The 26,177-nt window shown below is 38.1% G+C and overlaps 1 protein-coding gene across 2 annotated transcripts in view; it reads left to right on the forward strand.

Moving 5' to 3' along the window:
• Window positions 1-24,296, forward strand: part of LOC129941150 (glutamic acid-rich protein) — a 68,484-nt gene extending 44,188 nt beyond the window's left edge. For both annotated transcript variants that reach the window (XM_056049710.1, XM_056049711.1), the window contains 5 exons: window positions 6,797-7,040; window positions 7,107-7,529; window positions 8,128-8,393; window positions 23,488-23,716; window positions 23,817-24,296. In XM_056049710.1, the coding sequence (XP_055905685.1) occupies window positions 6,797-7,040; window positions 7,107-7,529; window positions 8,128-8,393; window positions 23,488-23,716; window positions 23,817-24,017 (1,363 nt within the window). In that variant the 3' untranslated portion in view covers window positions 24,018-24,296. The remainder of the gene's footprint in view (window positions 1-6,796; window positions 7,041-7,106; window positions 7,530-8,127; window positions 8,394-23,487; window positions 23,717-23,816) is intronic.
• The last annotated feature ends 1,881 nt before the right edge of the window (window positions 24,297-26,177 follow it).

Genomic DNA, 26,177 nt, shown 5'->3' on the forward strand with positions numbered 1-26,177 from the left:
TTTCATCCGTAGGACCCTCCTTTAAAACAAATTTCTTTTTATAGTGCTTTTGCTGATCCCCATCGCATCCCCACTTTATCAAAATATTAATACTATTTTCGCCAGTTTTCAATTCGTCTATTGCGAGTAAAACATACTGTTGAGCCTCTCAATAGTATGATTTAATAATGACTGCAGTGCACTTTTTGTATATACCTCAGTGATTGTTAACTCAGCTGGATAACAGTTTTTCTTAGCTTTTTGAATGTTTGTATATGAGGTAAAAAGATCTTTGCATTTTGCGTTTACTTTTTGGCGAATAACATCATATTGATGTTTCGACAAATTAGCATCAACCATTAAAGATAATGCTTCATCAGCAGAAAAGCCCAATGAAGGTACATACTCAGAACTATATCTTTTATAAAGATTTTTTCAATTCCGTGCCCTTACTTATTCAGCTTGGCTGAATCTCGCTTTCCCATTTTTCGAAGCACTATCTCACTAGCCTTAACAATTTCTTGTGGGTCACTTGAATCTAAAAGACTTTGAATCTTCCTTTTTTTTATTTTTCAGAACAGTCATTAATATATTCCAGCTTTATAAATATTTTGAGATTTTACGCTTTCAAGTAAAATATAAGGTTCATCAAGCCAAACTGCATTTGATGTCAAGAAGCGGTTGCGATGCCTCCCACTTTTATCCCATTTTTCGCTTAGCTTAAAACAAACAATATTAATATTTGCCTTAAGATTTGTTTTAACTTTTTCTGATATGTCTTGAAGACCATATCTTTCCATTATTAATGACAATACGACGTCTTTTCGATGTATTTTGGGAGTTTTTTCCCATTCTTCAAAAATTTCCTTGCTGGAAAAGTCGCAAAAAAGCGCAAGATATTTTTTATTTCCTTAAAGCGAACACTAAACAGATAAACTTAAGTATAGTCTTGTAGCGGAATTATGAGTAATAATTGACTTTAACTCTATTTAAAAAAATAAATTATTTTATGTTTTCCTCTTTCTCACCCTCTCACCAAAATATTTTTTGTAGTGAAAAGCTAAACAAATGATCAGAAGTCATGTGGCTTTAGTTTTTGTTTGCATTTTGTCCAGCTAGATTTGCGATCTACAACACTGTGCTGTGGTTAAAGGTAGCGGTGCAGTAGTCTGTGTCTGTCGAAAAAATACTGAATCCGAATCCGTATTATCAACACTAGCTGTTCTTTGAAACTTCTTTAGTTTATCGATTTTGTATTTCTTGGTAATCGTAGCCCACTAGCCAATCGATCAATGTGACAAAATAGGTCGCAATGCATGTCCCTTAGTACCGATATAATGTTTCTTCGTCTTCGCCTTCTATACTAGTAGACTCTAATCGCTGCGTATCCAAAGGAACCAACTGGGAGAAATTTCTCTACGCTCTTAATGCCCAACTGAACACTCTTAAGTACCTTGATGCTTGTTTTCATTTCAACAATCTATACAATTCTCTCTACCAAGAATATTAATATGGTTAGGTTAGATTATAGTGGCTGTCCAAGATGGAAACGGACACACTTAGGCCAGTTTAATGGCCCGTTGTAATACCACATGAATCTTTAGGCTTCCTCCTAAGCTCAATGGAACCAGTTTGAGTCTCTTACGAAACATGAGAGGCTGATTATGCTGATATGATTTAGATCCTTAAAGAAGAATTCTCCTAGGTAATTCTTGCGTTTTCGGGCTAGAGCAGGGCATGTACATTGTACAGAGAAGATGAAAAACTGTTTCCTCCTCTTCATCGTCCATACAGCTTCTGCTGTCATTTGAGAATATCGCGTGGTGTGCTTTCCTATTAGACAGTGTCCGGTTATGACACCTATTATCGAGCTTATATGCGATCTGCTTAAGAGATAGCAAGCACCTTAAATGTTTTAAATCCAGTGTTAACCAGATGTTTTTTGTGGCTTGACACGTGGTGATGTTGTTCCACCTGGTGCCTGCCCTCCTCACAGCGTTTTGCATTAGCAACAGTTTAGAAGTAGCGATTGGTATGCCAGTGTGTGCCAAACGTGGTAGGATGGGCTGCACTGTACCGTCCATGGCTCTTGGATCAGGACAATGTCTTCCACGTTTCTTGCCAGACGGAGAAGAAGTGAGGCCGAACCCTTTATGGAGATTAATCTGCAGTAACTGCAGCATTTTGGCTACAATTAGGCAGATCAACCTCCACACGATTTTGTTCTGATCCTCTTAGTCTGAGGATGAACCCAAGAGTTCATCCTCGCTCTCCATTAAGGATGGACTGTCCACGACTTTTTTAGAGGGTGGAGTTGTGATTGGAGAGGGCATGGGTGCATCGTCACCCTCTGAACCGCGAGTTCACCTTCGGTTGTTGTTGGAGGCTCGCTATCCGACTTAACCTCATCTTTTTTATAAATTCTTTATTGAGTACCACAATGGCACTCCTATAAAGACCCTTCACTTCCTCTAGCTTTGCTATCTTCCAGTTATGCGTCGGAAGGGATGGGTCACAAAATTTGACCATCTCGATACCAGCAGGTTCGATTAGAACCCAAATGCGGGCTCTAGGTCTGCTAGGAATGTTTTCCTTAGCGACAATCTCGAGCTTTGCACCTGGCCAAACTTCACCTGACCGACTGACAGCGACCTTGTATAAGTCCTCTGGTCGCCACAAACCATGAGTTTGACATGACCCTGATGCCAACCCTTATCGCGCTCTCAAAATGTTTAAAAAGCCACCCGATAGCTTAACCTTGACCAGCAGCCAACGATGAGCCGATATTGTGCCACCATCATCGCTCCTGTCAATGACCGCAACCTCGACTTTGCCCTTGATGACGTCACTGAAACTGGTTTGTTGTTTAATGGGAGTGTTGGTGTTGTGCACACGAGGCCATTTTGTTGTCGGTGTGACTCCCTCAAGAAACCTTTCACGTTTAGACGTAAAGTCTTTATTGGTTCTTGCTGCAACAAGAATACTGTTTATGTATTCGGCGCGAGCGGTTTCCTTTCCTGCGGTATCCCTTAAGCTCCCAATGATGCACCAGAGGCCTTAAGGATTTTCGCAGCTTGCCGCCTTTTTCTGTATAGGCTTTTTGAGAGTTTCCCCTTTCCATTTCTGGATGTACTCTCATTAGTAGTGGTAGGGCCATTTTTCACAACCCTGCACCTACTGGAATTAGGTATCGCTACCTTCCTATTTTCGTTGACATCAACAGCAGGGCAGGGTCCATGGATTGCCTAGTGGAACCCTTATCTGTGTTGGCCGCAGGAGATACGGCAACAGGCTTTGACGCCAAACGGCTGCTCGGTCTTAAAGAGATAACGGTCTCAAAATTCTTTTCATTTTTGTTTTTGTTTTTATTCATCTTGGTCCCACGAGTTGCGAAGAAAAGGGGTCCATCTACAGAGAGTTTCGCATACACAGATAAGGCTAATTAATCCGGAGGTCACCAGATATCCGGATACTCCGTTAGAGACTGGGATATTTTTGCATTGGGCCCCCAGCCAGGCTGTTCATCGTCACGGGTCGTTTAACACCTTATATCCAGCCCAATAAAGATGAGAGGTGGTTGGAGAGGAATAGATAGGCTGAGGAGTCAGTTGATGTTAAGAACATCATTCTGATGTGTAAGGAAAAGATTAGGATTCGGTAACAGCAATTCAGCTAGGTTACCTGGAGTGAGAAGGAGCATCGAAGATAGGAGCGCTGTCTAGCTTCAGGATAATGTCTTCCCCGTTTCTTGTCAGACGGAGAAGAAGTGAGGCCGAGGCCTTTATGGAGTGTTGGAGATTAATCTGTACTAACTGCAGCATTTTGGCTACAATTAGATAGATCAACCGCCACCACGGTTTTGTTCTGATCCTCTGAGTCTGAGGATGAACCCAAGAATTCATCCTCGCTCAGAAGGATCATGTTTAGGTCGTCCGCAGTCTCCATTAAGGATGAACTGTCCACGACTTTTTTAGAGGGTGGAGTTGTGATTGGAGAGGGCATGGGTGCATCGTCACCCTCTGAACCGCGAGTTCACCTTCGGTTGCTGTTGGAGGCCTCATCTTTTTTATAAATTCGAATTTTAATAGATTCGAAGCCATAGTTTATGGAGCCATTGGTCAAGGCTAGAGGACGCAAGGATTCTTTATTGAGTACCACAATGGCACTCCTATAAAGACCCTTCACTTCCTCTAGCTTTGCTATCTTCCAGTTATGCGTCGGAAGGGATGGGTCACAAAATTTGACCATCTCGATACCAGCAGGTTCGATTAGAACCCAAATGCGGGCTCTAGGTCTGCTAGGAATGTCTTCCTTAGCGACAATCTCGAGCTTCGCACCTGGCCAAACTTCACCTGACCGGCTGACAGCGAGCTTGTATAAGTCCTCTGGTCGCCACAAACCATGAGTTTGACATAACCCTGATGCCAACCCTTATCGCGCTCTCAAAATGTTTAAAAATCCACCCGATAGCTTAACCTTGACCAGCAGCCAACAATCAGCCGATATTGTGCCATCATCATCGCTCCTGTCAATGGCCGCAACCTCGACTTTGCCCTTGATGGCGTCACTGAAACTGGTTTGTATCTTGATGGGATTGAGAGGAGTGCTGGTGTTGTGCACACGAGGCCATTTTGGTGTCGGTATGGCCCCCTCAAGAGACCTTTCGCGTTTAGACGTAAAGTCTTTGTTGGTTCTTGCTGCAGCAAGAACACTGTTAGCCTATTCGACGCGAGAGGTTTTCTGCGGTGGTTTTTTCAGCTCCGAATAATGCACCAGAGGCCTTAAGGATTTTCGCAACTTGCCGCCTTTTTGCAAAGAAAAGAGGTCCATCTGCGCAGAGATTCGCATATATACACATAAGGCTAGTTAATCCGAAGATCACCAGGTATCCGGACACTCCGTTAGAGACTGGGATATTTTGGGCTGAGGAGTCAGTTGATGTTAAGAACATCATTCTGATGTGTAAGGAAAAGATTTGAATTCGGTAACAGCAATTCAGCTAGGTTACCTAGAGTGAGAAGGAGCATCGAAGATAGGAGCGCTGTCTAGCCTTTTCACTATTACAACGTTTTAGGAGGGATGGGAGTTGGTGACATAAACGTTGGATTGTATGCCTTGTTTATGTGGGAAGGGGGTGCTGATTTAGGGAGGGTAGAGAAATAAGAACGTCCTTTAGTTTCAGGACTCATCTGGAGAAAATATTAACATACAACTGAAGGAAACCGTAACCGAATGATCTCAAGAAAAGGAAAATAGTTGGGTATCTATCCTTCTTTTTCTTCAATAATGAAACTTCTAATGATAATATAGCGATAGCTTAATACTTTGCCTTACATTTAAAAATTCGTTCTGGCAGGATTCTCTTACACTAGATTAGACCTACATATTTTGAGTACTGAATTTTCTGTTGGGCCTTTCTTACCCAATTGCATTACTCTATCAGCCATTGAAAACAAATTTTTTCAACTTAATTATTAATTCACTCGGACCCTAATGATCTTCTTGACATGTTCTAAAAAAACTGTTCCACTTCTCTTTCAACATTCTATCTAAAATTATTCATGTATCCTTATCTCAAGGAAAATTACCTAAAATATGGGATATATCTTTTATAACTCCAATTAACAAGAAGGACCGAACTTTCTCATATCCCAAAAATATTTGAAAGCGTTCTTTATGAACTCTTCAGCTTTTGTTGCAGATCTCTAATTACCCCAGCACCAAAAATCTTAGAAAACGGGAATAGAGTTGAAATGGTCTCCGCTGACTTCAGAAAGGCTTTTGACAAAATTTCTCATAATCTTATAGTTTTCAAACTCTCCTCTTTATGTTTTGAAACCTTTCTTCTTGAAATGTATTACTATTTGCCTTGAAAATCGGGAATATAAATTTGCACGTTCCAATCCTATTCTAGCCACTTTTGGTGTCCCTCAAGCTAGTCATTCAGGCGCTTTTCTCTTTATTCATCATCGTCCTTAAACATTGTCAAATTTGTCAAACTCATTGCAGCTTATGTGTACCTCCTCCTGGTGTACCAACATTTACTGTGAGCTCAATATTAGCATATGCCAGACAATGACTTTTTCACACAAAGGCATTAAAATAGCTCTCCAACTTTACTATCTCCAAAAAGCATCCCATAAATACAGTACAAAACATAAGGGATCTCGGAATGCCCGTGAAGTCAAGTTTCTACTTCACATTGATCTAATATTCATTAGATTTTGTTAAAAATGGTCGAAGGAATTGTTTAACCCTTACTTGACCCGATTGCTCTACATGACGTTTGTCCGACCTCTACTTCAATATGCGTCTCAGGTTTGGCATCCACATCAAGATACACATACATATATCAAAAATGGGAAGCATCAAACAACAAATTCTTCGTTTACGACTTCAATATACCTTACTTGGGAAAATCCTTTGATCTTAGTTCATTATCGTGATCGCCTCTATCTGTTTAGCCTCAATGGATTGCAGGAACGTACTGACACACTTTTCATACATCTGTTTCTCTCTGGTTCAGTTGACTGCTCGTCTCTCTATAACTCGATTACTTTCGACACTAATACCCGAAACCTGATTAATTAAACAACACACCACAGCTCCTATGGCCTTAACTAATCCCTGACCCATATGGTTCGATTGGTCATTTGGTATCCAAATTCATTTGATTTCAGCACCTATAACCTCAAACTCATTTTGGCTCTATCCCCACTCATAGTTATAAGTTTATAACTTGAATTTAACGAAATAAATGGAGTTAAGTCCCCACTAAAATTTAAAAATTAAAATGTTTTCTTTTTTTAATTTCAAGATCTCAACCAATTATCACGTGTAAATCAATGACAAAAGTAGACGATAAATTTGTTTACGAAACAGAAAAGGACAATGCACACAATAAACTTCTTAAACAAATTCAAGGTGGCATTAGATTAAAAGCAGTCAAAACAAATGACAGAAGTAAACCATTCCTCGATGGTCTACGGAAATTCCGTCGTCAAATGACCATTGAAGAACAAATACAAAAATCAGAATCAAAAGCAACTTTAAATGAAGTTGTAAGTATTAAATCATATTTGTATCTGTTTATTTTTAAAAGGTATTAATTGATTCTCTTTTTTTAGCCCCAAGAACCCGATGAGCCAAGTGGTGATGAATTGGATGATATCGATAAATTGCGCGATGATCTTCAAAGTACAAAACAAATGCTTGCGCTAGAATTGAGAAATCGTGAGGCACAAGAACGTGAGAATAAGAGGCTTTTAGCGAAAATCGCCAATTTGGAAGCTGAGTTACAGCGCGACAAAACACGAGGTGATAAAGATGAATCCTCATCGGCGGCGGCGCCATCGTCATCGGGATCAGGAGCTGATGATGTTCTTGTCCAATCATTGAAAAAAGACGCTGAAGAAGCTAGAAAAACATCAAAGGAACTTGAGAAGAAATATGAAAAGAGTGCTGAGGAATTGGATGCAGCTAAAAATGAAGTTGAAGAGCAAAAGAGAATGATCCAGCAGTTAGAAAAGAAACTTTCACAAGCGTTACAGGTACGTGTGTTGAATTTTATCTATTTATCCTTTTTCATGCTTAATACAATTTACCACTTTGCCTTTAAAATACAAAAAAAAACAAAAAACCTATAATGTAAGTTCTTGAGTTTTTTGTATCAGAGTTTGTTTTATCTTTTATTTGGGAGGAGCTCAAAGTGGTAATAGTTTTATATAATCAAATTTAATGCTTATTTTTAATTAAATTGTACAAAGAATGTTTTATTTTTACCTTAAAATCTTTTGATTTCTTGCTTCGCTAATAAATAACAAATTAAACATACAAAAAAACAACTACTAGCAATCACCTGCTTCAAATCCAATAAGACCGCAATTCAGCTTTTGCTATTCGTTTGAAGATCCCAGCGAACCTGATACTTATTATAATTTTACCTCATCTTCTGAAACAGACATCCAAGTAAGTTAACTAACAAATAATACTGCTTTTGCTTATTTGAGCTAACTGGAATTTCTTTTCTCTATTTAACAAATAATAATAATAATAATATAACAACAGCAAGTTGAAACACCCAAGCAAACAAATAATAATGTAAAACACATTTCAAATCATATTACCAACTGTATGAATTCATTGAAGGGTGGTGGAAGTTCTATGAATGGTTCACGTCGTCCCAGCGAAGCCAATCCAAATAAAGAAAGTTCACCCGAATTAGAATTGGAGCTGTCTGAAAGCGAAGATGACGAAGATGAGGAGAAGAAGGCAGAACGTAAGAAGCGACGATTAGCTAAAGAAGTTAAAATACTTCAAACGAAGCTAACTAAACTCAAGGACAAACAGGAAGCTGCAAAGAGAGAACGAGCGAACCTTAAACAAATTATGAAAAAGAATCATGTTCTATTGAAGTAAGTATAAGTGTATGTTAACAAATTATAAATCATAAAAAGAAAGTATGTTAGTATTCTATTAACATTTATTCTTAACCGTTTAGAGGTTAAAGTCTAAGAAAATAATATTTCTTTAGAAGAACTTTTCAAACTTTGTTTATTCACTTTCCCTTTGAACTTAATTACGAATAAAGAAAAGAATTTTGTTCAATTAAAAACAAGATATCGTCTAACGGTTGCTCTGTTATAGTTTTGAGTTACATTATACAGATATGGACATTAAAATAGAAACACCAGTTTTAAAAATTAAATTTTTGATTGACTTCAAAATATTTTTTTTTTCATAAAATATTTTAAATTCATAATTGTAAAAAAGGAACAAATTTCGTGGACATTTAAATAGATACAAAGATTTAAAAAAAAAAAAAATTAAATTCTAGATCTACAAATTATTTTAATATCTGGTAGCCTGGACCTTAGCTTTAATAACAGTGTGACATCTGTTGGGTATTGACTCAAATAATTGGTGGCATCTGTCAATTGAAATATTGTACCACTCCTGTTGAACCTCCACAGTGCGGTTTATTTTTTTGTTAAATGTTTCTCAACCTCACATTTTAAAGCTCCCCCAAAATGTTCTATGGGACTTAAGTCACGCAATTAGGATGGCCTCTCCAATACGCTGATTGTGTGGTCCTTAAAATTTTTTTGAGCAGATTTGAATGTGTGCTAATAGTCGTTGTCCTGCTGTAGAACACATTTGAGAGGCAAGTTCTCGTCCACATAAGGTAGTATCGTATCCTTCATGATATGCACCTTCATATTTTGATCCATTTTACCAACAATCAAATGTAGTGGTCCAACGTCATACCAACAAAATTAAGCGTTCTATAAGAACTCTTCAGCTTCCGTTGCAGATCTCTCCCAGCACCAAAAGTCTTAGAAAACGGGAATAGAGTTGAAATGGTCTCCGCTGACTACAAGAAGGCTTTTTAAACTCTCCTCTTTATGTTTTGAACCTTTCTCCTTGAAATTTATTCCTATTTGCCTTCAAAATTGTGAATATTATGTCCGATATAAATCTGCACGTTCCAATCCTATCCTAGCCACTTTTGGTGTCCCCCAAGGTAGTCATTTAGGCACTCTCTTCTTTATCCTTACAGCAGCTTATATAGACAAATCTATCCTTCTGGTGTACCAACAATTGTTAAGAGCTCAATATTAGCACAAGCCAGACAATCACTTTTTCACACAAACGCATTCAAACAGCTCTCCAACTTAACTATCTCCAAACAGCATCCCATACATACAGTACAAAACATAAGGGATCTCGGAATGCCCGTGAAGTCAAGTTTCTACTTCACATTGATATAATATTCATTAGATTTTGTTAAAAATGGTCGAAGGAATTGTTTAAACCTTACTTGACCCGATTGCTCTACATGACGTTTGTCCGACCTCTACTTGAATATGCGTCTCAGGTTTGGTATCCACATCAAGATACACATACATAAATACCAACAAAATTAACCCCAAAGTATGATGCTGCCGTCACCATTCTTGACCGTATTCTGGATGTATTTGGGATTCAAGGGCCCTACTATGTAACTCAATTCTACAATCAAATTGCTCGAATTCCAAAAATTGGTACTATTTATCTATTTGACTTCTTTCGAACCAACGAGAATCGAATAGTTCTAGTAGTGCCAACTATATTCTTATGAACTTTCGAATAAACGAAGAACTACGTAACTCGAAAGTAGAATTCAAAAGAAGGCAAAATCGAAAATAATCACTCTACATCAAATGTGTTTGCGAGCGAAGTTTTTTTTGTCAAAGTGTAAGTAAAATGTTGAATATGAGTTCCATCTACCACAATAATTACACCGGGAATTGGTGATTTTTGCCAAAAATAGCGTTTGTACTTTCGTTTCTCTTCCTCTTACTTACTTAAGGTGGCGCTACAGTCCTAGGCGAACTAGGGCCTCACCCAACAAACTTCTCCATCTAGCTCGGTCCCTAGCTAGATGTCTCCAGTTTCGCGCTCCAAGTTGGGTGAGGTCACCTTCCACTTGTGCGCGCCACCTGATCCGCGGTCTTCCTCTACTGCGCTGTCATGTGGGTATGGATTCGAAGACTTTCCGGGCCGGAGCATTGGTTTCCATGCGCTCTACGTGACCCAGCCATCTTAGTCGTTGCACTTTTACCCTTCTGGCTAAGTCTACGTCGGTGTACAGCCCGTACAGCTCGTCGTTCCATCTTCTCCTCCACTCCTCTTCGATGCATACGGGACCGTAGATCACACGAAGAAGTTTTCTCTCGAAGCTTTCATCCGCTTTTGTCATAGTCCATGCTTCTGCACCGTATAGCAGGAAGGGGATGATAAGGGTCTTATATAGCAACACTTTGGTCCCTCGAGAGAGGCTTTTACCACTCAATTGCTTTCTTAGTCCAAAGAAACAGCAGTTAGCAAGAGTTATTCTGCGTTTGATCTCAGCGCTGGTGTTGTTTTCTGCGTTTACAGCGGAGCCTATGTAGACGTAGTCCTTGACTACCTCAAAGTTACTTCTGTCGATGGTGACGTTTTGACCAAGACGTCGGTGTTGTATGTCCTTTCTTGACGACAGCATGTACTTTGTTTTGGATTTAAGTAGACTGATTTCTCTATAGTTGGTGCAGTTTAGACGGTCACCTTTTTTCAGGATCGGTCAAAACAATACTGAGGTTCCATTCATCGGGCATGCTTTCTTCCGACCATATTTTACAGATAAGTGGGTGCATGCTCCTAACCAACTTATCTCCAACTGCTTTAAAGAGCTCGGAATTCAAGCCATCCGCTCCAGTGGCTTTATTAGACTTCAGCTTAGATATGTCAATCTTTACTTCGTCTAATTTGGGAGAATGGGATTGTTGGCTTTCGTCGTCTATGTTGTTCTACAGTCTGCAGAAGTGGTCCTTCCATATCCTCAGCATTGACTGCGGTTCCACTATGATCTTTATAAACCTGTGAATTTCGTTTCACTTGTTCAAAAACTTTCTTACTTCATTCCTGCTTTTAAACCTCTCAACATCTTCGACCGCACGCTTCTCATGCCCTCTCTTTTTCCTTCTCAGAAGTCGGTGTTCCTCTCGCCTCTTCTGCTCATAGAGCTCATGAGCAGCTCTCGTCCTTTTATGCAGCGCCGCTTTGCGTGCCTGTTGTTTGGCTGCATTTGCCTGCCGACATTCCTCATCAAACCAGGGGTTCCTTGTTGGTGGCTGTTTGAAACCTAGCACATCAGAGGCGGCTTCTCTGATTGCATCTTGGCAATGTTGCCACTGGTTTTCGATACTTTGTGTGTGCGGCAGAGAACTTCGAGAGAAGTCGGTCTTGAAAAGGATTTGGCGATCTCTGGCGATTGTAGCCGTTCGACGTTGTACCTCCCTGTTTTGCCATGGGTCTGGAAATCCGAAGTGCTACCTTGGCTACAACGAGGTAGTGGTTCGAGTCGATGTTAGCTCCTCGGAAAGTTCGTACATCTATGATGCTGGAAGCGTGTCTGGCGTCGATCGCGATATGGTCAATCTGGTTGACGGTAGATTGATCTGGAGAAGTCCAAGTACCTTTGTGGATGTTGAGGTGTGGAAAACGCGTACTGGCTACCAAAAAGTTTCTTCCCACAGCAAAATCTATGAGCCTGACTCCGTTGTCGGAAGTGTTGCCGTGCAGGCTGTTCTTCCCGATTATTCCACCAAAGATGTCTTCCCTTCCTATCTTGGCATTAAAATCGCCCAGGACCATTTTAATATCGTAGCTAGGGCACTGCTCATATGTTTTGTCGTCTTTCTCTTCTGTGGGGGCGTGCGCGCATATCAGGCTAATGTTGCCGAATTTAGCCTTGATGCGTATGGTCATGAGGCGCTAATTGATGCACCTATAGCTCAAGACTTCTTGCCTAAGTCTGGCTCCTATGACGAAGCCGCATCCAAATAAGCGCTGTTGGTTTTCGTGGTAGCAGTCACCATATTAAATATCGCAGTTTTTGATCCTCTAGGTCTAGGGCTTCCGCTAATTCTTAGGCCGCAAGTGGTCTGTTAAGGGACCTAACATTGCACGTGCATATCCGAAGTTCGTTGTCCTTTATTCGTTTGCGTTTGTTGTCAACAGTAAATCCGTCCGTATCCGAGGCTTGTTGGTGCTTGAAAGCTTTTCGTGGCGAGGAAGTCACCCCGACGACGGCACAACCCCCAACCAGATCCTAAGTATAACTCCAAGGACGGGGAGCCAGATAAAACCGCTCCTTACAGGCCTGGGCTCCGAATAAGTCGAAGAAGCCTTATAAGGTGTTCACTAAGTAGTTCAACATTACTGGAACTGTAGACGCCACCGTTGATTCCGTCTCGGGAATTCCTCCGCTGCCTACTGGATAAGGATAGGTGCCTTAGTGGAAACACCTCTCCCCACCTCTCTCGTTTGCTGCCCCAACAACTTTCCACTGGGGTTGGAACCCAATCTCTATTTGAGGTACTAGGCACCCAATGTTTACCACGAGGAGGTGAGAGTAAGAGTTGATAGACAGAGGTTTCTCTTCCTTATTCATTTCAAAATTCATCATCATCGGGCGTATGACTCTTTCGATTTTCGATATTTTTGACATGGTTTGCTGTGCAATTCCAGCGATCTTGTCACTACCGATTTGGTTTAGGTAACCTCATGTTGCCAAAAAATTCAATGCTGCTGATAACATAATTATAATCGGAACAGCATTTTGTCTTCTGCGAGTAGTAATGTCGGATGATATGGTGTAAAGTAAAAACATAAATCGGTCTTTAACCCTGCAGTCGTCGCGCGGATTACTATTGTAATCCACTCATACAAAATGGAGTATTCCTAAGAAACTAGTGGTGGAGATTTCTCGTCTCTTTTAGTACTTACAGTTAAATACTTAGTAAAATAACACTTAGTTATTAATATTAACATGTAATTATATTTTAAAGCCAACATAAATTTGTAAAAATTAAAGCATTTAGGTTTTATTCTAATTTTAAAATGGATTACATATGTAATCCACGCGACGACTGGTGTAACATTTTGGTGCGCGACGACTGCAGGGTTAAAAAGACGATAGCTCTTAACAGAACTGAAACAAAAGTATATATTTTTCATTAAGAATGCGTTTAAATATTCTACCGTATATATTTGTATATACCTTTTCTCACTCAGCTTCATTATTTTGGTATTATCTCTTATTCTTCTGTGTTTAATTTGCTCGTACCGCTCTTCATTTTTTGGCAAATTGAACCAAAGTCCAACGGTGTCTATTTTTGTAATAATTATTCTTGTCCAAAAATTTGATGTTTTATTTTTTTTGTTTTAAAAATATCAAACAACTCGATACTCGTTCGAAAGTAAATTTTTTATTACAACAAGTTGGTATAATCGGCATCCTATTCTACTTTCATACGTAGTACGATTTGAAAGTAGAATCGGAAGTGAGCTTCGAATAGAATCAAAAGTGGAATCGAGTTACATCTACTATGTCCCAGTTCTTTCAAATAAAGCCTTCTTACTGTATGTTTACCATCACTTAATTTCGTCCATCCACAAAACATTCCTGGTCTTTTTTTCTTCTGGCCCACTCCAATCAAAATGGTCGTGGGCGAATTTAAACCGCGTTTTTCTTCTTTTTTTTTCTTTAGAAAGGTCACCATTCTAGCGATCCTTCTGAGGAAGTTAGCTTCAACAAGTCTTTTACGAACCGTTCTGGGATTTATTGGAAGCTATAGTTTGTTTTTTATTTCCCTTGAAGGCTTGTAAGGGTCTTTTTTTGAGGCGCAAGTAGTACCCGTGGCATGATGGTTAGTGCGTTGGACTGTCATGCAAGGGGCTTGGGTTCAATCCCTGCCTGTGCCACCTTAATTTAAAAAAAAAAAAAAAAAAATAATTTTCGCGGGTACTGCCTCTTGCGAGGAATTGAAAATTTCTTCAAGAGTAATTCTTGTCATGAAAAAGTGCTTTCTCAAATTAGCCGTTCGGATTCGGCCTTAAATTGTAGGTCCCTTCCATTCCTGACAACAGTACTCGCACACAGGAATGGTTGAGAGTTGTAAGTCACTAGGCCCTGGTTCACAACGGACTGTTGCGCCACCCCATTTGATTTGATTTTGAAGTTATCTTTCAGTATTCCCTCGGGGTTGTTTTGCTTGGTTTTCCCCTCTGTTTTTTGGCTCTCAGCCGTCAAATTGCTTTTGTAATCAACTTGAGAGATCTGCTGATTATTCTGTCTATTTCCCTCAAAGATTTTCCTTCTCTTCGGAGAATTAAAATGACAGATTTCTCTTCCAAGGAACAATGCTTACCACGACCTTTTTTTTTTCCTTAGAATATTATTAAAATAATTTGAATTTGCTTTCTAAAGTGAATTTATTGTTTTATAAAAATAAAAAAAATATTAAAAACTAACATTTTAGATACTAGTAAAATATTAAGGTTTGTGTTCCAAAAACACAGTCTTAACTAAGGAACAGTTCATCTCCAAACAATCAAAAATCAAAAAAAAATTATTATTATTTTGCATAAGAAACTCAAACTTTTTTTGATAACGGTTAAAACAACTTCTAATTCATGTTGTTGTTTTAATTTAGTTTAACTCTTAGCTACTTTCTCTGTGTCTATTTTAATGTCCATGTCTGTATATATATAAGGTCCTAAGTTTTTTTTTTAATATTTCAATATTTCAAACCAACTGATGTTTAGCTCAAATGAAAGAGCTTTATTTCACGATTGGAGGACGTGACTATACTATCCTAATAGTACTCGTGGTGTGGTTTTTAGTACGTTGGACTCTCATCCTTGTGATCTTGGCTTTAATCTCAGCTTGTGTCATTTGAAGTTTTTTTTAAAGAGTACTTTTTTTCTTTCGAGGAATTGAGTAATTCTGGTCATGAAATGCGTTCTCAAATTAGCCATTCGGATTTGGTACACAAACTGTAGGCCTATTTCATCTCTGACATTACTAGCACACAGGAGTGTTAAAGAGTAGTTAATCGAAGTCAATAATTCTTTATTTTTAATGTGCAGGTTCAGATTATATAATGGCTGGAAAACAAACACGCTTCAGCTTCGGCTTCGCCTGATGCTTACAAGTTCAGCGATAGAAATTCAATAGCTGCGGTTAATCTCGTGTTGGATAGGGTATCTTGGATAGGTGTATTCTTAGATACCTTGTTTAACGAGTTGAATAGCTGTCAAAAAATAAGAACAACATTCAGCTGTTCACAAAAAGCATAGAAACATTTAAGCTTCGAAGTCAAAATTGTTGTAAGATAAAACATTGAATGGATAATTAAACTATGTTAAATGTCCTCTGAGCTAAATTGGAATTCTACACGATTAATAATTAACTTGCGAAATCTCTGGTTTTGAACGATTTACGTTTAACAGAAAAATATCCTAACAGAAACGAGGCTTATTATGAAGTGACAATAGAAGAATTTCAATCTTATTTCCGAATGAGCAGAAGTTGCTTGGCGGTAAAATTTTGAGTTGGTTCAGCTTAATTGTGGGACCAACGGAAGAACTTTTGTTGCATGATATATCCGTTTGGTTATCCAACGTTTCTTTAATAACCATTCAAGGGGCACCATCAACAAGAATATCTAATAAAATGTGAACAAACTAGTCTTGATATCTATAATGAATTGCTTTTTAATAATTTCAAATTATTAGGATTTCTTGCATAAAGTGCAGCAAAGTAAAAGACATTTTTCTCAAGAAATTCTTGGATACCTTTGGATTCTTTTTTTAACATCTCAGCTGTTTCTGATTAGCTGTTATTTTACACGTAAAACGCTAACAAAAAGGTATCCGGGTACCCTATCTGTCTGAGATTGAACGCAGCCAATGCATGCTCTCACAATGAAGCTTCGACCTCACGTTTCATTTGACAATCGTAAGGAAATAACGTAATGTTACATGAAAAAAACGGAAGCTCTAGTTCAAATTTGCCGAACACTTGCTTTGTCTGACAGCTAAACCGCTGTAAAAAAAAGTCAACAAACAAAATACATTTGGTTTTGGAGGGATTCCTATTTGTTATTATAGACTGTGTAAGCTACTTTCGCAATAAATTTATTTTTTTCGATTTCAAAACTCATATTCTTTTTTATTTTGAGAAAAATTTACCGCTTATGCTAATGAGAGAAGTGTCATTTTAGAAATTTCACATTGGAAATGTCATTCAAAGCAACCCCGAAGCAGGCTCAACGCAGACGAAGCTGAAGCAGAAGCTTGTTTGTGTTTCAGCCATATCCCAGAAGGGACTTTATTTCCAGTCAACTGCATTATTTGAACGTTAATTTTTGACCAAGGAAACTATGTAGTTGGTTCTTCATACATTTCGAACCAGAACTTTATTTCACTAAACACTCCGTAATCAAGGAAAAAATCCGTTACGATTTGCATTTTGTTCCATTATGGCATTGAAGCCTTGTATACAAAAAAAAACTATACATTTGTGAAAGAATAGAAATGAAAGACTTAAGTCTTCTTGGAATAAGATGGAACTTCACATTTTTGTATTGTTAGTTAACCTTTCGAAAGTTGAAAATATTATGAAAAAGGTTTTATTCACGGTAGGAAGAAAATTTAATTTTAAAGGTTCAGATAGAAGAATGTATGCATGGCAGAAAGCAAATAAAGAATTTTCTCATAAGCACATTGAAATACTGTGAGAGTAGGTCAGTCATTGTATAAGGCTGTGTTTCAAGTTCTGATGTTTCGAACACAAAACAATTTCATCTTCTACCAGGACAGCTGTCCAAAAACAAACATCTTGTAAAACAAGGTCGTCGTTATTGTTATTGTGTAACTGCCCTAAGGTGCTTAAAAAACAGAAGAAGTGACCTGATTTAAATGCAATCGAGAAACTATGGGCCTTCAAGAAGAATCGCAAAAAATGTGTCGTGACGTATGCTAAAAACTTCCTCGACTCCTTGAGCAACTAAGTACTAAATATTTTTTATATTATAGCGCTGTTTTATGGCTTAAATTGTAATTTTAACTTATTTCATATCAAAACGTGTTTAAATGTCTATACGTTTTCTTGGAGGAAATTCATTGCAAAAATGTATATTTCATGTGTCATGAATTAGTGGTGGGAGCCAATGTATATCAACATTGTGCAGGAAGTTTATTAAAAACACATATTCCTCTTTCCTAGTTAAAGAAAAGACTTCTACAAGAACCTTTTGGGAATATGAAAAAGCCAACTGCGACGGTATTAACGCCTTCTTCGTGAATTGCAGCGCATAAATGGTTACAAATGTAATTCTTTTTGTAATGAGAAATTGTATCTATTATGTTATTAGGATCAGGGATGTAAGTTTCCATTGTTATAAAGCTAATCCCACTAACTTACTTACTTACGTAGGTCCTCAGACCTGTTTAGGCCGTTGGGAACCCCTTAAGGGGCATAGGGCCTCTTCTACGCCTACGCGCCATCGTGTACGGCTTTCGGAGATGTGTTTCAGCTCCCTCTAACACTTGCCTAGTAACGCAGATTCCGCCTCCACTGTCCTGCGTCATGTGCTTCTCGGTCATCCAGCTCTTCTTTCTTCTTGTGTGAGCGGATTCCACTGTATTGCTTGGCCTGCAATGCAACCGTTACCTTTTAGAAGCGCATGTCCAATCCATTGCCACTTACGCCTTCGTATTATAGATTCTATAGGTTGCTGACCTGTCCTTCTATGAAGGACCTCATTTGATATACGGTTTGGCCAGAAAATCATTAGGATATTACGAAGACATGTATTTACGAAGGTTTGCAGCTTTCTTGTTATGGCTCAAGTAACCTTCCAAGGGTTCCAAACATAAAGAAGTACAGATTCGACATTTGTCCAAAACAGTCGTACGAGCTTTGTTCTTAAGCTGATGGAGTTATTCTTCCAAATTTTTGACAGCATACCGAATGCCGCTTTTGCTTTGCCCAAGCGGCAGATGACGTCTTGTTCGGTTCCGCCTTCGATGGAAAAGATACTTCCAAGGTGTTGAAAGCTCTCCACTTTTCCCACCGGTTGCGAGAAAATATTTATTTGAGAGGATGGTCGGGTTCCGAGGCTGATCATTTTTGTTTTGCTGGAATTAACTTTCAGCCCCCCAATTTCTGATTTTCTCTCCACACTTATTGTTATTTGATGGAGATCCATGATCCTATAAGTGTTTTAAATAGGATGTAAAAGTCCATTGGATCCCTCCGCTAACTGACAGAGCTGAGCGCAGTACATCGATTATCACCAACAAAAACAATATTGGCAACAGAATACAGCCCTGTCTGACTCCGCTTCGGATTTCAAAAGCATCTGACAACCTACCATAGCGCAGAACGTAACACTTGTATCCATCATATGCTGCTTTAATAATAGCAATTAGTTTATCTGGGATGCCTCTCCACCGCAGAAACCTCAAAACAAGCGAGAAAAAACTGTGACAATGATATTCTTCGAACCAAATGCTTACATGACCAGAAGTTACGGAAAAAATACTAAAATATCCTTAAGGTGCAAAAAATATACGTAACTCCACGTCGTCCTCGATTCTAACATTTGTTTACAAGACACTCCCTAAGAAAGTTCAATCGATAAAGCTAATTTGCTTGCAGCACAGTTTGCAGTTAATTCGACGTTACCAGACGTTATGGAAAAGTCTTCTTTCGCAATCATGCAGTTGCAAGAGAACTGCACTACCTTAGCATAAACAAATCCTCTGGGCCGGAGAGTAGTCTCCTATTGTTTTGAAGAGGTGTTCTTCATCGCTGGCAAAACCAATGCGTTAGCTTTTCCATATTTCTTACTCATTTGATAGGTTATCTAACCGAACAGTGGAACAGATCTTTACTTTATTGCACTTGATATTTTAAAAGCATTTGATGGATCTCTTATCAAAAATGCATGCTTGTTGTATTGATGAATCTCTTCTTCGTTGATTTTGATGGTTTCAAATTCATAAAATAAATGCTGGTGTCCCTCAGGGCTCCGTTTTGTCTCCGACTATTTTCCTTATATACATAAACGATCTATTGCCTGCCACTTCTAATCCATTAAACTGTTTCGCTGACGACAGTACCCTCAATTTTTTTCTTTTATAGATTTCCATCCTTGTCCTGCGGTTCTGAAACTGCAACGGCAGCGTTTGATAAACTCAATAAATTCCGATCTTAACAGCATTGTATCTAGAAAACTAATCAGCTTTCAGCACTCGATATGTGTATCACCGATCACCTCTTATGGAATGATCACAAATTCGATATCGCCTAAAATGCTGCTAGGAACTTAGAATTCCTGAGATGATGCACGAAGTTTGTCTTCCCTTATGATCTGGCGCTTTCAACAACTTTGACACATCCGTTATCATTTCTGCTATGACGACCCTAAACGTCAAATACTCACTCTGTGAGTTGATTAATCTAATGCTACAAAGCAGAATCACCAACTCTAAGATGGGGGATTTTTTTACGAAAAGGTCTGTCGGTAGAGGCACTCCGCAAGGTTCTTTCCCCTCTCCTATGGAACATAGTGGTTAAAGAACTCCTAATATCCCTTGAGAGGGAAGGCTACAGAGTGGTTGCGTATGCCGATGATGTTGCTATCGCCGTCACAGCAGAACATCCTAATGCACTGAGTGACTTCCTCCAAAACGCACTCAATATGCTCACGAGATGGGCTGATCACTGCCGACTTAGTATTAATCCTCAAAAAACAGACCTCATCCTTTTTTTTGGAAATACAAGATCCAAGTAATTGTACCTCCTTCTATAAAAGGTATTCCACTAATTTTTACCAATTAAGCCAGATATCTTGGTCTGATATTGGACAAAAAATTAAATTGGAAACCTAATATTCAGGAAAGAGTTAAGAAAGCTACAGTAGCTCTTCTTACTTGTAAGAAATCCATAGGAAGCAAATGGGGTATTCAACTTCGCATAACCTATTGGCTATACACATTGGTCATCCGACCAATACTTATGTACGGGGTTGCAGTATGGTGGACTACACTGGTACAAAGTACAAAGTATAAAGTACATACTAAGACAAACTCAGCAGAGTCCAACGCTCTGCATGTCTCTGCATAAGCGGTGCATTGAGAACCACACCCTCAGCAGCGTTAGACACTCTCCTTCATCTGACACCCCTCGATATCTTCAGCAAACGAGTGGCAGCGAGTACAGCTATAAGACTCAATGCTTCGTCTCAATGGATCAACAACAATGTGGGGCACTCCATCATTTTGAAACTTTTTGGTTCTATATCAAACTACATAGACTACACTCTTCCAAAACAACAATTTGGTTTGGCCACAGAGACATTACAGGAAATTGTAGAGCCGATCAACTTGCTAAAAATGGAACCGTCATACCTATTTCATCAGAAAGGAAGAATATAGGTATACCGATAGCTGCATGTAAACTTCTGCTAAAAGAAACAGCTAGGTGGCACAATTTACCAACATGCGCAGTCACAAAACTCATATTGCCTTCACTGGACCTAAAGCGCTCTAAAGATTTGTTATCTTAAAGCAGACTTCATATAAGGTCCCTAATTGGTGTCCTTAAGGGACACTGTCTTATAGGCAGACACGCAATACGACTTCGTGTAGCCTGAAATGACTTCTGCATGAGCTGTATGGACGAGGAAGAAGAGGAAACAATCTCTCACCTTCTCTGCAGTTGTCCTGCTCTTTCACTAAGACGCAAACGTCATCTCCTTAGATAATCCCAGTGAACTAGCTAAAAAGGATATCAAATATCTTCTTCGCATTATAAAAAGCTCAAAATGGTTCGACTAGTAAGAAGTGATTCTCTAGATTCATGTGGTATCACAATGGGCCTTTTCTTTTGGCCTGAATGCATGGATTCTGAATCCGCAGCCACTTTAACCTAACCTAACCTATGATCGGGCATGATTTTACAAATCCTTCATACGTCCAAAATATCACTTGCATATTTGACAGGTGCACCTAAAACAAGCTTAAGTCTTTTGGATGCAATCCAAAAAAAAGTTTAAAAATGATAGACAATAGAACTATAACCGAATCATTTAATTCAATTTAATACTCGCAACTTAAAGGAATCCTCATCAGTTTACCCTTGAGCTCAATTTCGGACGTACTCTTTGTAACCGCACATCAAGAATGTAGAATGCTTCGACCAACTCTGTTTTTCAATCTTATTTGATATTAAAATTTTAAGACTAATGTACACCGGTATCGCCTCTTTAATCAATCTCTTTTTTCATAAGGCTCGCAATGTGTTAAGGGTAATAATAACCACTTGAGTGCCTGTAATTTATTGAGGAAGACTGTCTATAAACAGGAGAATTGAGTTCTCAATAAACTGATTGTTACACAGTACATGATATGAATAACTAGTCTGCAATTGAAGAAAGGAACGCCTCTGTAGAGATCTCCATTTACTGTAATAAGGCGTTCATAATCATCAGCGACAACACTTTAAAGGAAACCGCACTTTAAATCAATATGATTGAAGAGGCTTTTACCTCACCGATAACTCAAATTAGTATCCTGTACGCGTTTTCCACACCTCAACATCCACAAAGGAACTTGGACTTCTTCAGATCAATCTACCGTCAACCAGATTGACCATATTGCGATCATCATGGATGTCAGAACTTTCCGAGGAGCTAACATCGTCTCGGACCACTACCTCGTTGTAGCCAAGTTAGCACTTCGGGTTTCCAGACCCAAGGCAAAAGAGGGAGGTGTTGGGAGAAGGTACAACGTCGAACGATTACAATCGCAAGAGATCCCCAAATCTTTTTCCAACCGAGTTACAATTAACCTCTCTCGAAGTTCTCTGCCGCCAACACAATGTATCGAAAACTAGTGGCAACATTTCCAAGATGCAATTAGAGAAGCCGCTTCTGATATGCTGCGTTTTAAACAGCCACCAATAAGGAACCCCTGGTTTGATGAGAAATGTCGGCAGGCAAATGCAGCCAAACAACAGGCACGCAAAGCGGCCGGCGCCGCATAAAACGACGAGAGCTGCTCAAGAGCTCTATGAGCAGAAGAGGCGAGAGGAACACCGACTTCTCAAAAGGAAAAAGAGAGGGCATGAGAAGCGTGCGGTCGAAGATGTTGAGGGTTTTAAAAGCAGGAATGAAGTTCGAAAGTTTTATGAAGAGGTTAAACGAAAATCACAGGTACATCAACATCATAGTGGAACCGCAGTCAATGCTAGGGATATCTAAGGACCACTTCTGAAGACTATAACGGTGACGACGAACCGAATTTCACTGTCAGGCAGGATAATCCATTCCGACTAAGACAAAGGAAAAATTGCCATATCTAAGCTGAGGTCTAATAAAGCTGCTGGAGCGGATGGCTTGAATGCCGAGCTCTTTAAAGCAGCTGCAGATAAGTTGGTTAGGAGCATGCACCAACTTATCTGTAAAATATGGTCGGAGGAATGCATGCCCGATGAATGGAACCTCAGTATTGTTTGCCCGATCCTGAAAAAAGGAGACCCTCTAAACTGCGCCAACTATAGAGGAATCAGTCTACTTAATAATTGACTCAAAATCTGTTGTTAACGAACTCACTTTATGACTGAAGTTAAAAAAAGCTCTTAAGTTTGGTGAACTGACTCAGAATTCAGTTGATAATGATATTTCTTTATTAGTATTTATTAATTTCAGTTATAATCTATATTATTTTTTTGGAAATGTGTCATTGAGTCTCCCTGAGTTGATTTTAAGAACTTACAAGGTTCTAACATTTGATCTTCGCACTCGCTTAGAACTTCTGTTTAAGTCTCTAGTTGTTTCAATTTCATGCAACGTGATAATATTATTTTAATGGGATCTACGTGTTTCCAAATGTTAGTCTACATTTACATCCACAGCTCATATTGTTTGCGACTGTTTCTTGATCACTAACAAAAACAAACTGATGAGAAAATCAGTCCAAATAATCTTTAGTTTAAAATCATCAGAAACAAAAAATTTGTTCAATTGGGACCAAGCTTCAATTTCGTTTTTTAATCCTTAAAAGTGTTCAACCATTTATGCCTTTTTATATCGAGAATCATTCATACAGAGCTTAATTTTATAATTTCAGGGAAGAAAATAAGAAATTCAAAAAGCTTGAAAAAGAAGTTCACAAAATGGCAGCTTCCATGAAGGAAGAAGTAGACGATGATGACGAAGAAAAAGATGACGATGAAGGAGACGAAGAAGAAGAAGCAGAAGAAGAGGAAGAGTCCGAGGAAGAATCTGAAGAAGAGTCTGAATCTGAAGAATCCGAAGATGAAAGTGGTTCTGAAACTGAAAGCGAATCTGAAGCTGAAGTTAGTATTGCTATGAATATATACCCCCTAAGCCAAAAACATAACATAATATCAATTGAAACTAATTGAAATATTTGATATATTTTTATACTCTATACAGGATGCATCAGATGAAGACAAGAAAACAAATCTTGAACCCAGAGTTAAAAAACACGAAAACCGATTGTCAGCTCTTAAAAAAGGAAATGTTTTGTTACAAGCCAATGTTGATAATCTCCAAGATGAGATTTCTAAAGTTCGTGAGAAGGCCAGCAGCTTGCAGGCTGAGTTAGATTCAGTTCTTGCTGATTTAGGATTATAAATTAATTCAAGGACTAACTTTTTAAGCGCGATTGATATTCAAAAACAAAAACAAACAAACATTAGACAACAAAAACTATATTGAGCTAGAAGAAATTGAAAGTCTTATAAGAGAAGAAGATTATTCTTTTTTTGCGTATACCTATATAACTATATTATATACTTACTTGGTCAATTCTTTTTTTTTATAAAAATATACCTATTTTCAAAAAAACATATTATTATCATGTTTGTGATCAGAAATAAAAGGAATAATAATAAAAAGATATATTTCAACTTACTTTTGTCTTTAGTTCGTTGCAGTGGCAGTTCTAGAAGTTTTTAATTTTTATTAATTTACTCAGAGCTTCACACTTTAAAACTTTTTAGAATAATTCTTACTTTTTACAACTAACCGAATCTTTTAAGCGCTTGAAATAATAATAATTCAAAAGAATTGTTTGGTTTTTTAAATTATTTGCCGACTAAAATGTCAGTGTCAGCTGTCAGACAAAAACAAACAAGAAGTTCGGATTCAGGTGACGAGAAGTGTGTTATCAATTAAGGGTCTGTTCACAGTTTAGTAGTTGTACCGTGTTTATAATAAATCGAAATTTCGATTTAAGTAACTTGAGTTGAGTGTTTTACTTAAATTTCTGTTACATTGTACAAGCAGTGTTATTTATGTTCGCAATGTGGTATTAGAAGTTTAATATATAAGAAGATTAAGTCATATAACACTGCACGAGTTAATGCCGCTGTAGCCACTATTTTTCACGTCCGTAGAGTTCCTTAAAAGGGGTTGCAGCTCTTTAGCTATAACTAATCAGCTCAATTCTAAATGTTTATTTCCAGGGAAATATTTCCATTTTCCCTTTTTTTATATTCTTAACAAAAAATTACGGGGAATTTTGTTCCCTTTTCTCTTTTCCCTTATTATAAACTATCTTCGAATGTGGGAAAAAGTACTCCGAGAAAAACGTAGTCATTGTAAATGTCAAAAGAAGGGAAATAAAAAATTTGGCGAGTTTCTTCCCGATAAATTTGGTGGGGAGTTTAATCAAAATGTAAGATTTTATTTATTTTTAAAAACAATAAATTAAAACAAAATTTGAATTTTTTAGGTCAACAAACAAGTGCCAGCTTCAAATTCTCTTGAGTTTGATAGAAGTTGACCGCGATATCGCTTGTGGCTTCCAGTAAGTTGTTATTTTTTTGGCATTCGGCTGAAAATGCTTTAAATTCATGTGGGCCACCAAGCAAAAACATATCAGAATGGAAAAAGTTATTTTTTTAAACGAAAGTTCTATAATTTATTATTAAGAAGTACATACGTGTTATTATTTTAGGTGTGGAGTGATCGAACAAAATATGTTAGAGCTAAGGCTGCTACAAACCTTAAAGCCAGAAATGGTAGTAGCGGTGGGCCGAACAGAGAACAAAAACTTTCCGAATATGAACAGGCTGTCTGGACTTAATTGGAATGAAAGAGTCGGTAGAGGGTGTAAGCTGTAGTTGAAGTATACCTCGAGGATTTAGTAATTGAAGTCCTGTATGACGAACCAGAATCAACACCAGTATTTAATACAACGCAAAGGGGTTACCCGAGTCCGAGTACAACTAGTACAAAGAAAAGGACTGCCTCAAAAGCTTATGATGAGGAACTTAAGACTCAAAAGGAATTATGTGAGGCTGTTAAGGGTATAGTTGAAGAAACTAAAGAAATTAGAAGAAACACCACAAAAGTTTACCGAGCTTTTGATAAAATTTATGAATTAAAAAAAAAGTGATGAAGATTATTTCGGCATAAAAAAACTTAACTAAGTTAAACGACACATTCAACGCATGGAGCAATTAAAAGTTCAAGAAGTTTTATTTTTATGATTTTTAAGTTTTTACAATAGTTGCTTAGTGTGTATGCATATAAATTTAATTTTTTGTTGTTTTTAATTCATTAAAAATGCGTGATATTAAATAAATAAATGAATTACTTTTGAATAACTTAATTAATGTTTTGTTGATGTATTACATATCAAGTTTAAAGTTGATTCCTATACTTTGTCGTATTCTCTGCGCCGCTGTCGTATACTCAGATCTTTTTGTGATGCGTATAGTTGAACCATACCAACACTTTTTTCATTTCCGGCCCCAGTTTGATACCCTCCCTCAGCAAAAAAAACGT

This window comes from Eupeodes corollae, chromosome 1 (genome assembly GCF_945859685.1).
Source record: "Eupeodes corollae chromosome 1, idEupCoro1.1, whole genome shotgun sequence".
Taxonomy (NCBI): Eukaryota; Metazoa; Arthropoda; class Insecta; order Diptera; family Syrphidae; genus Eupeodes; species Eupeodes corollae.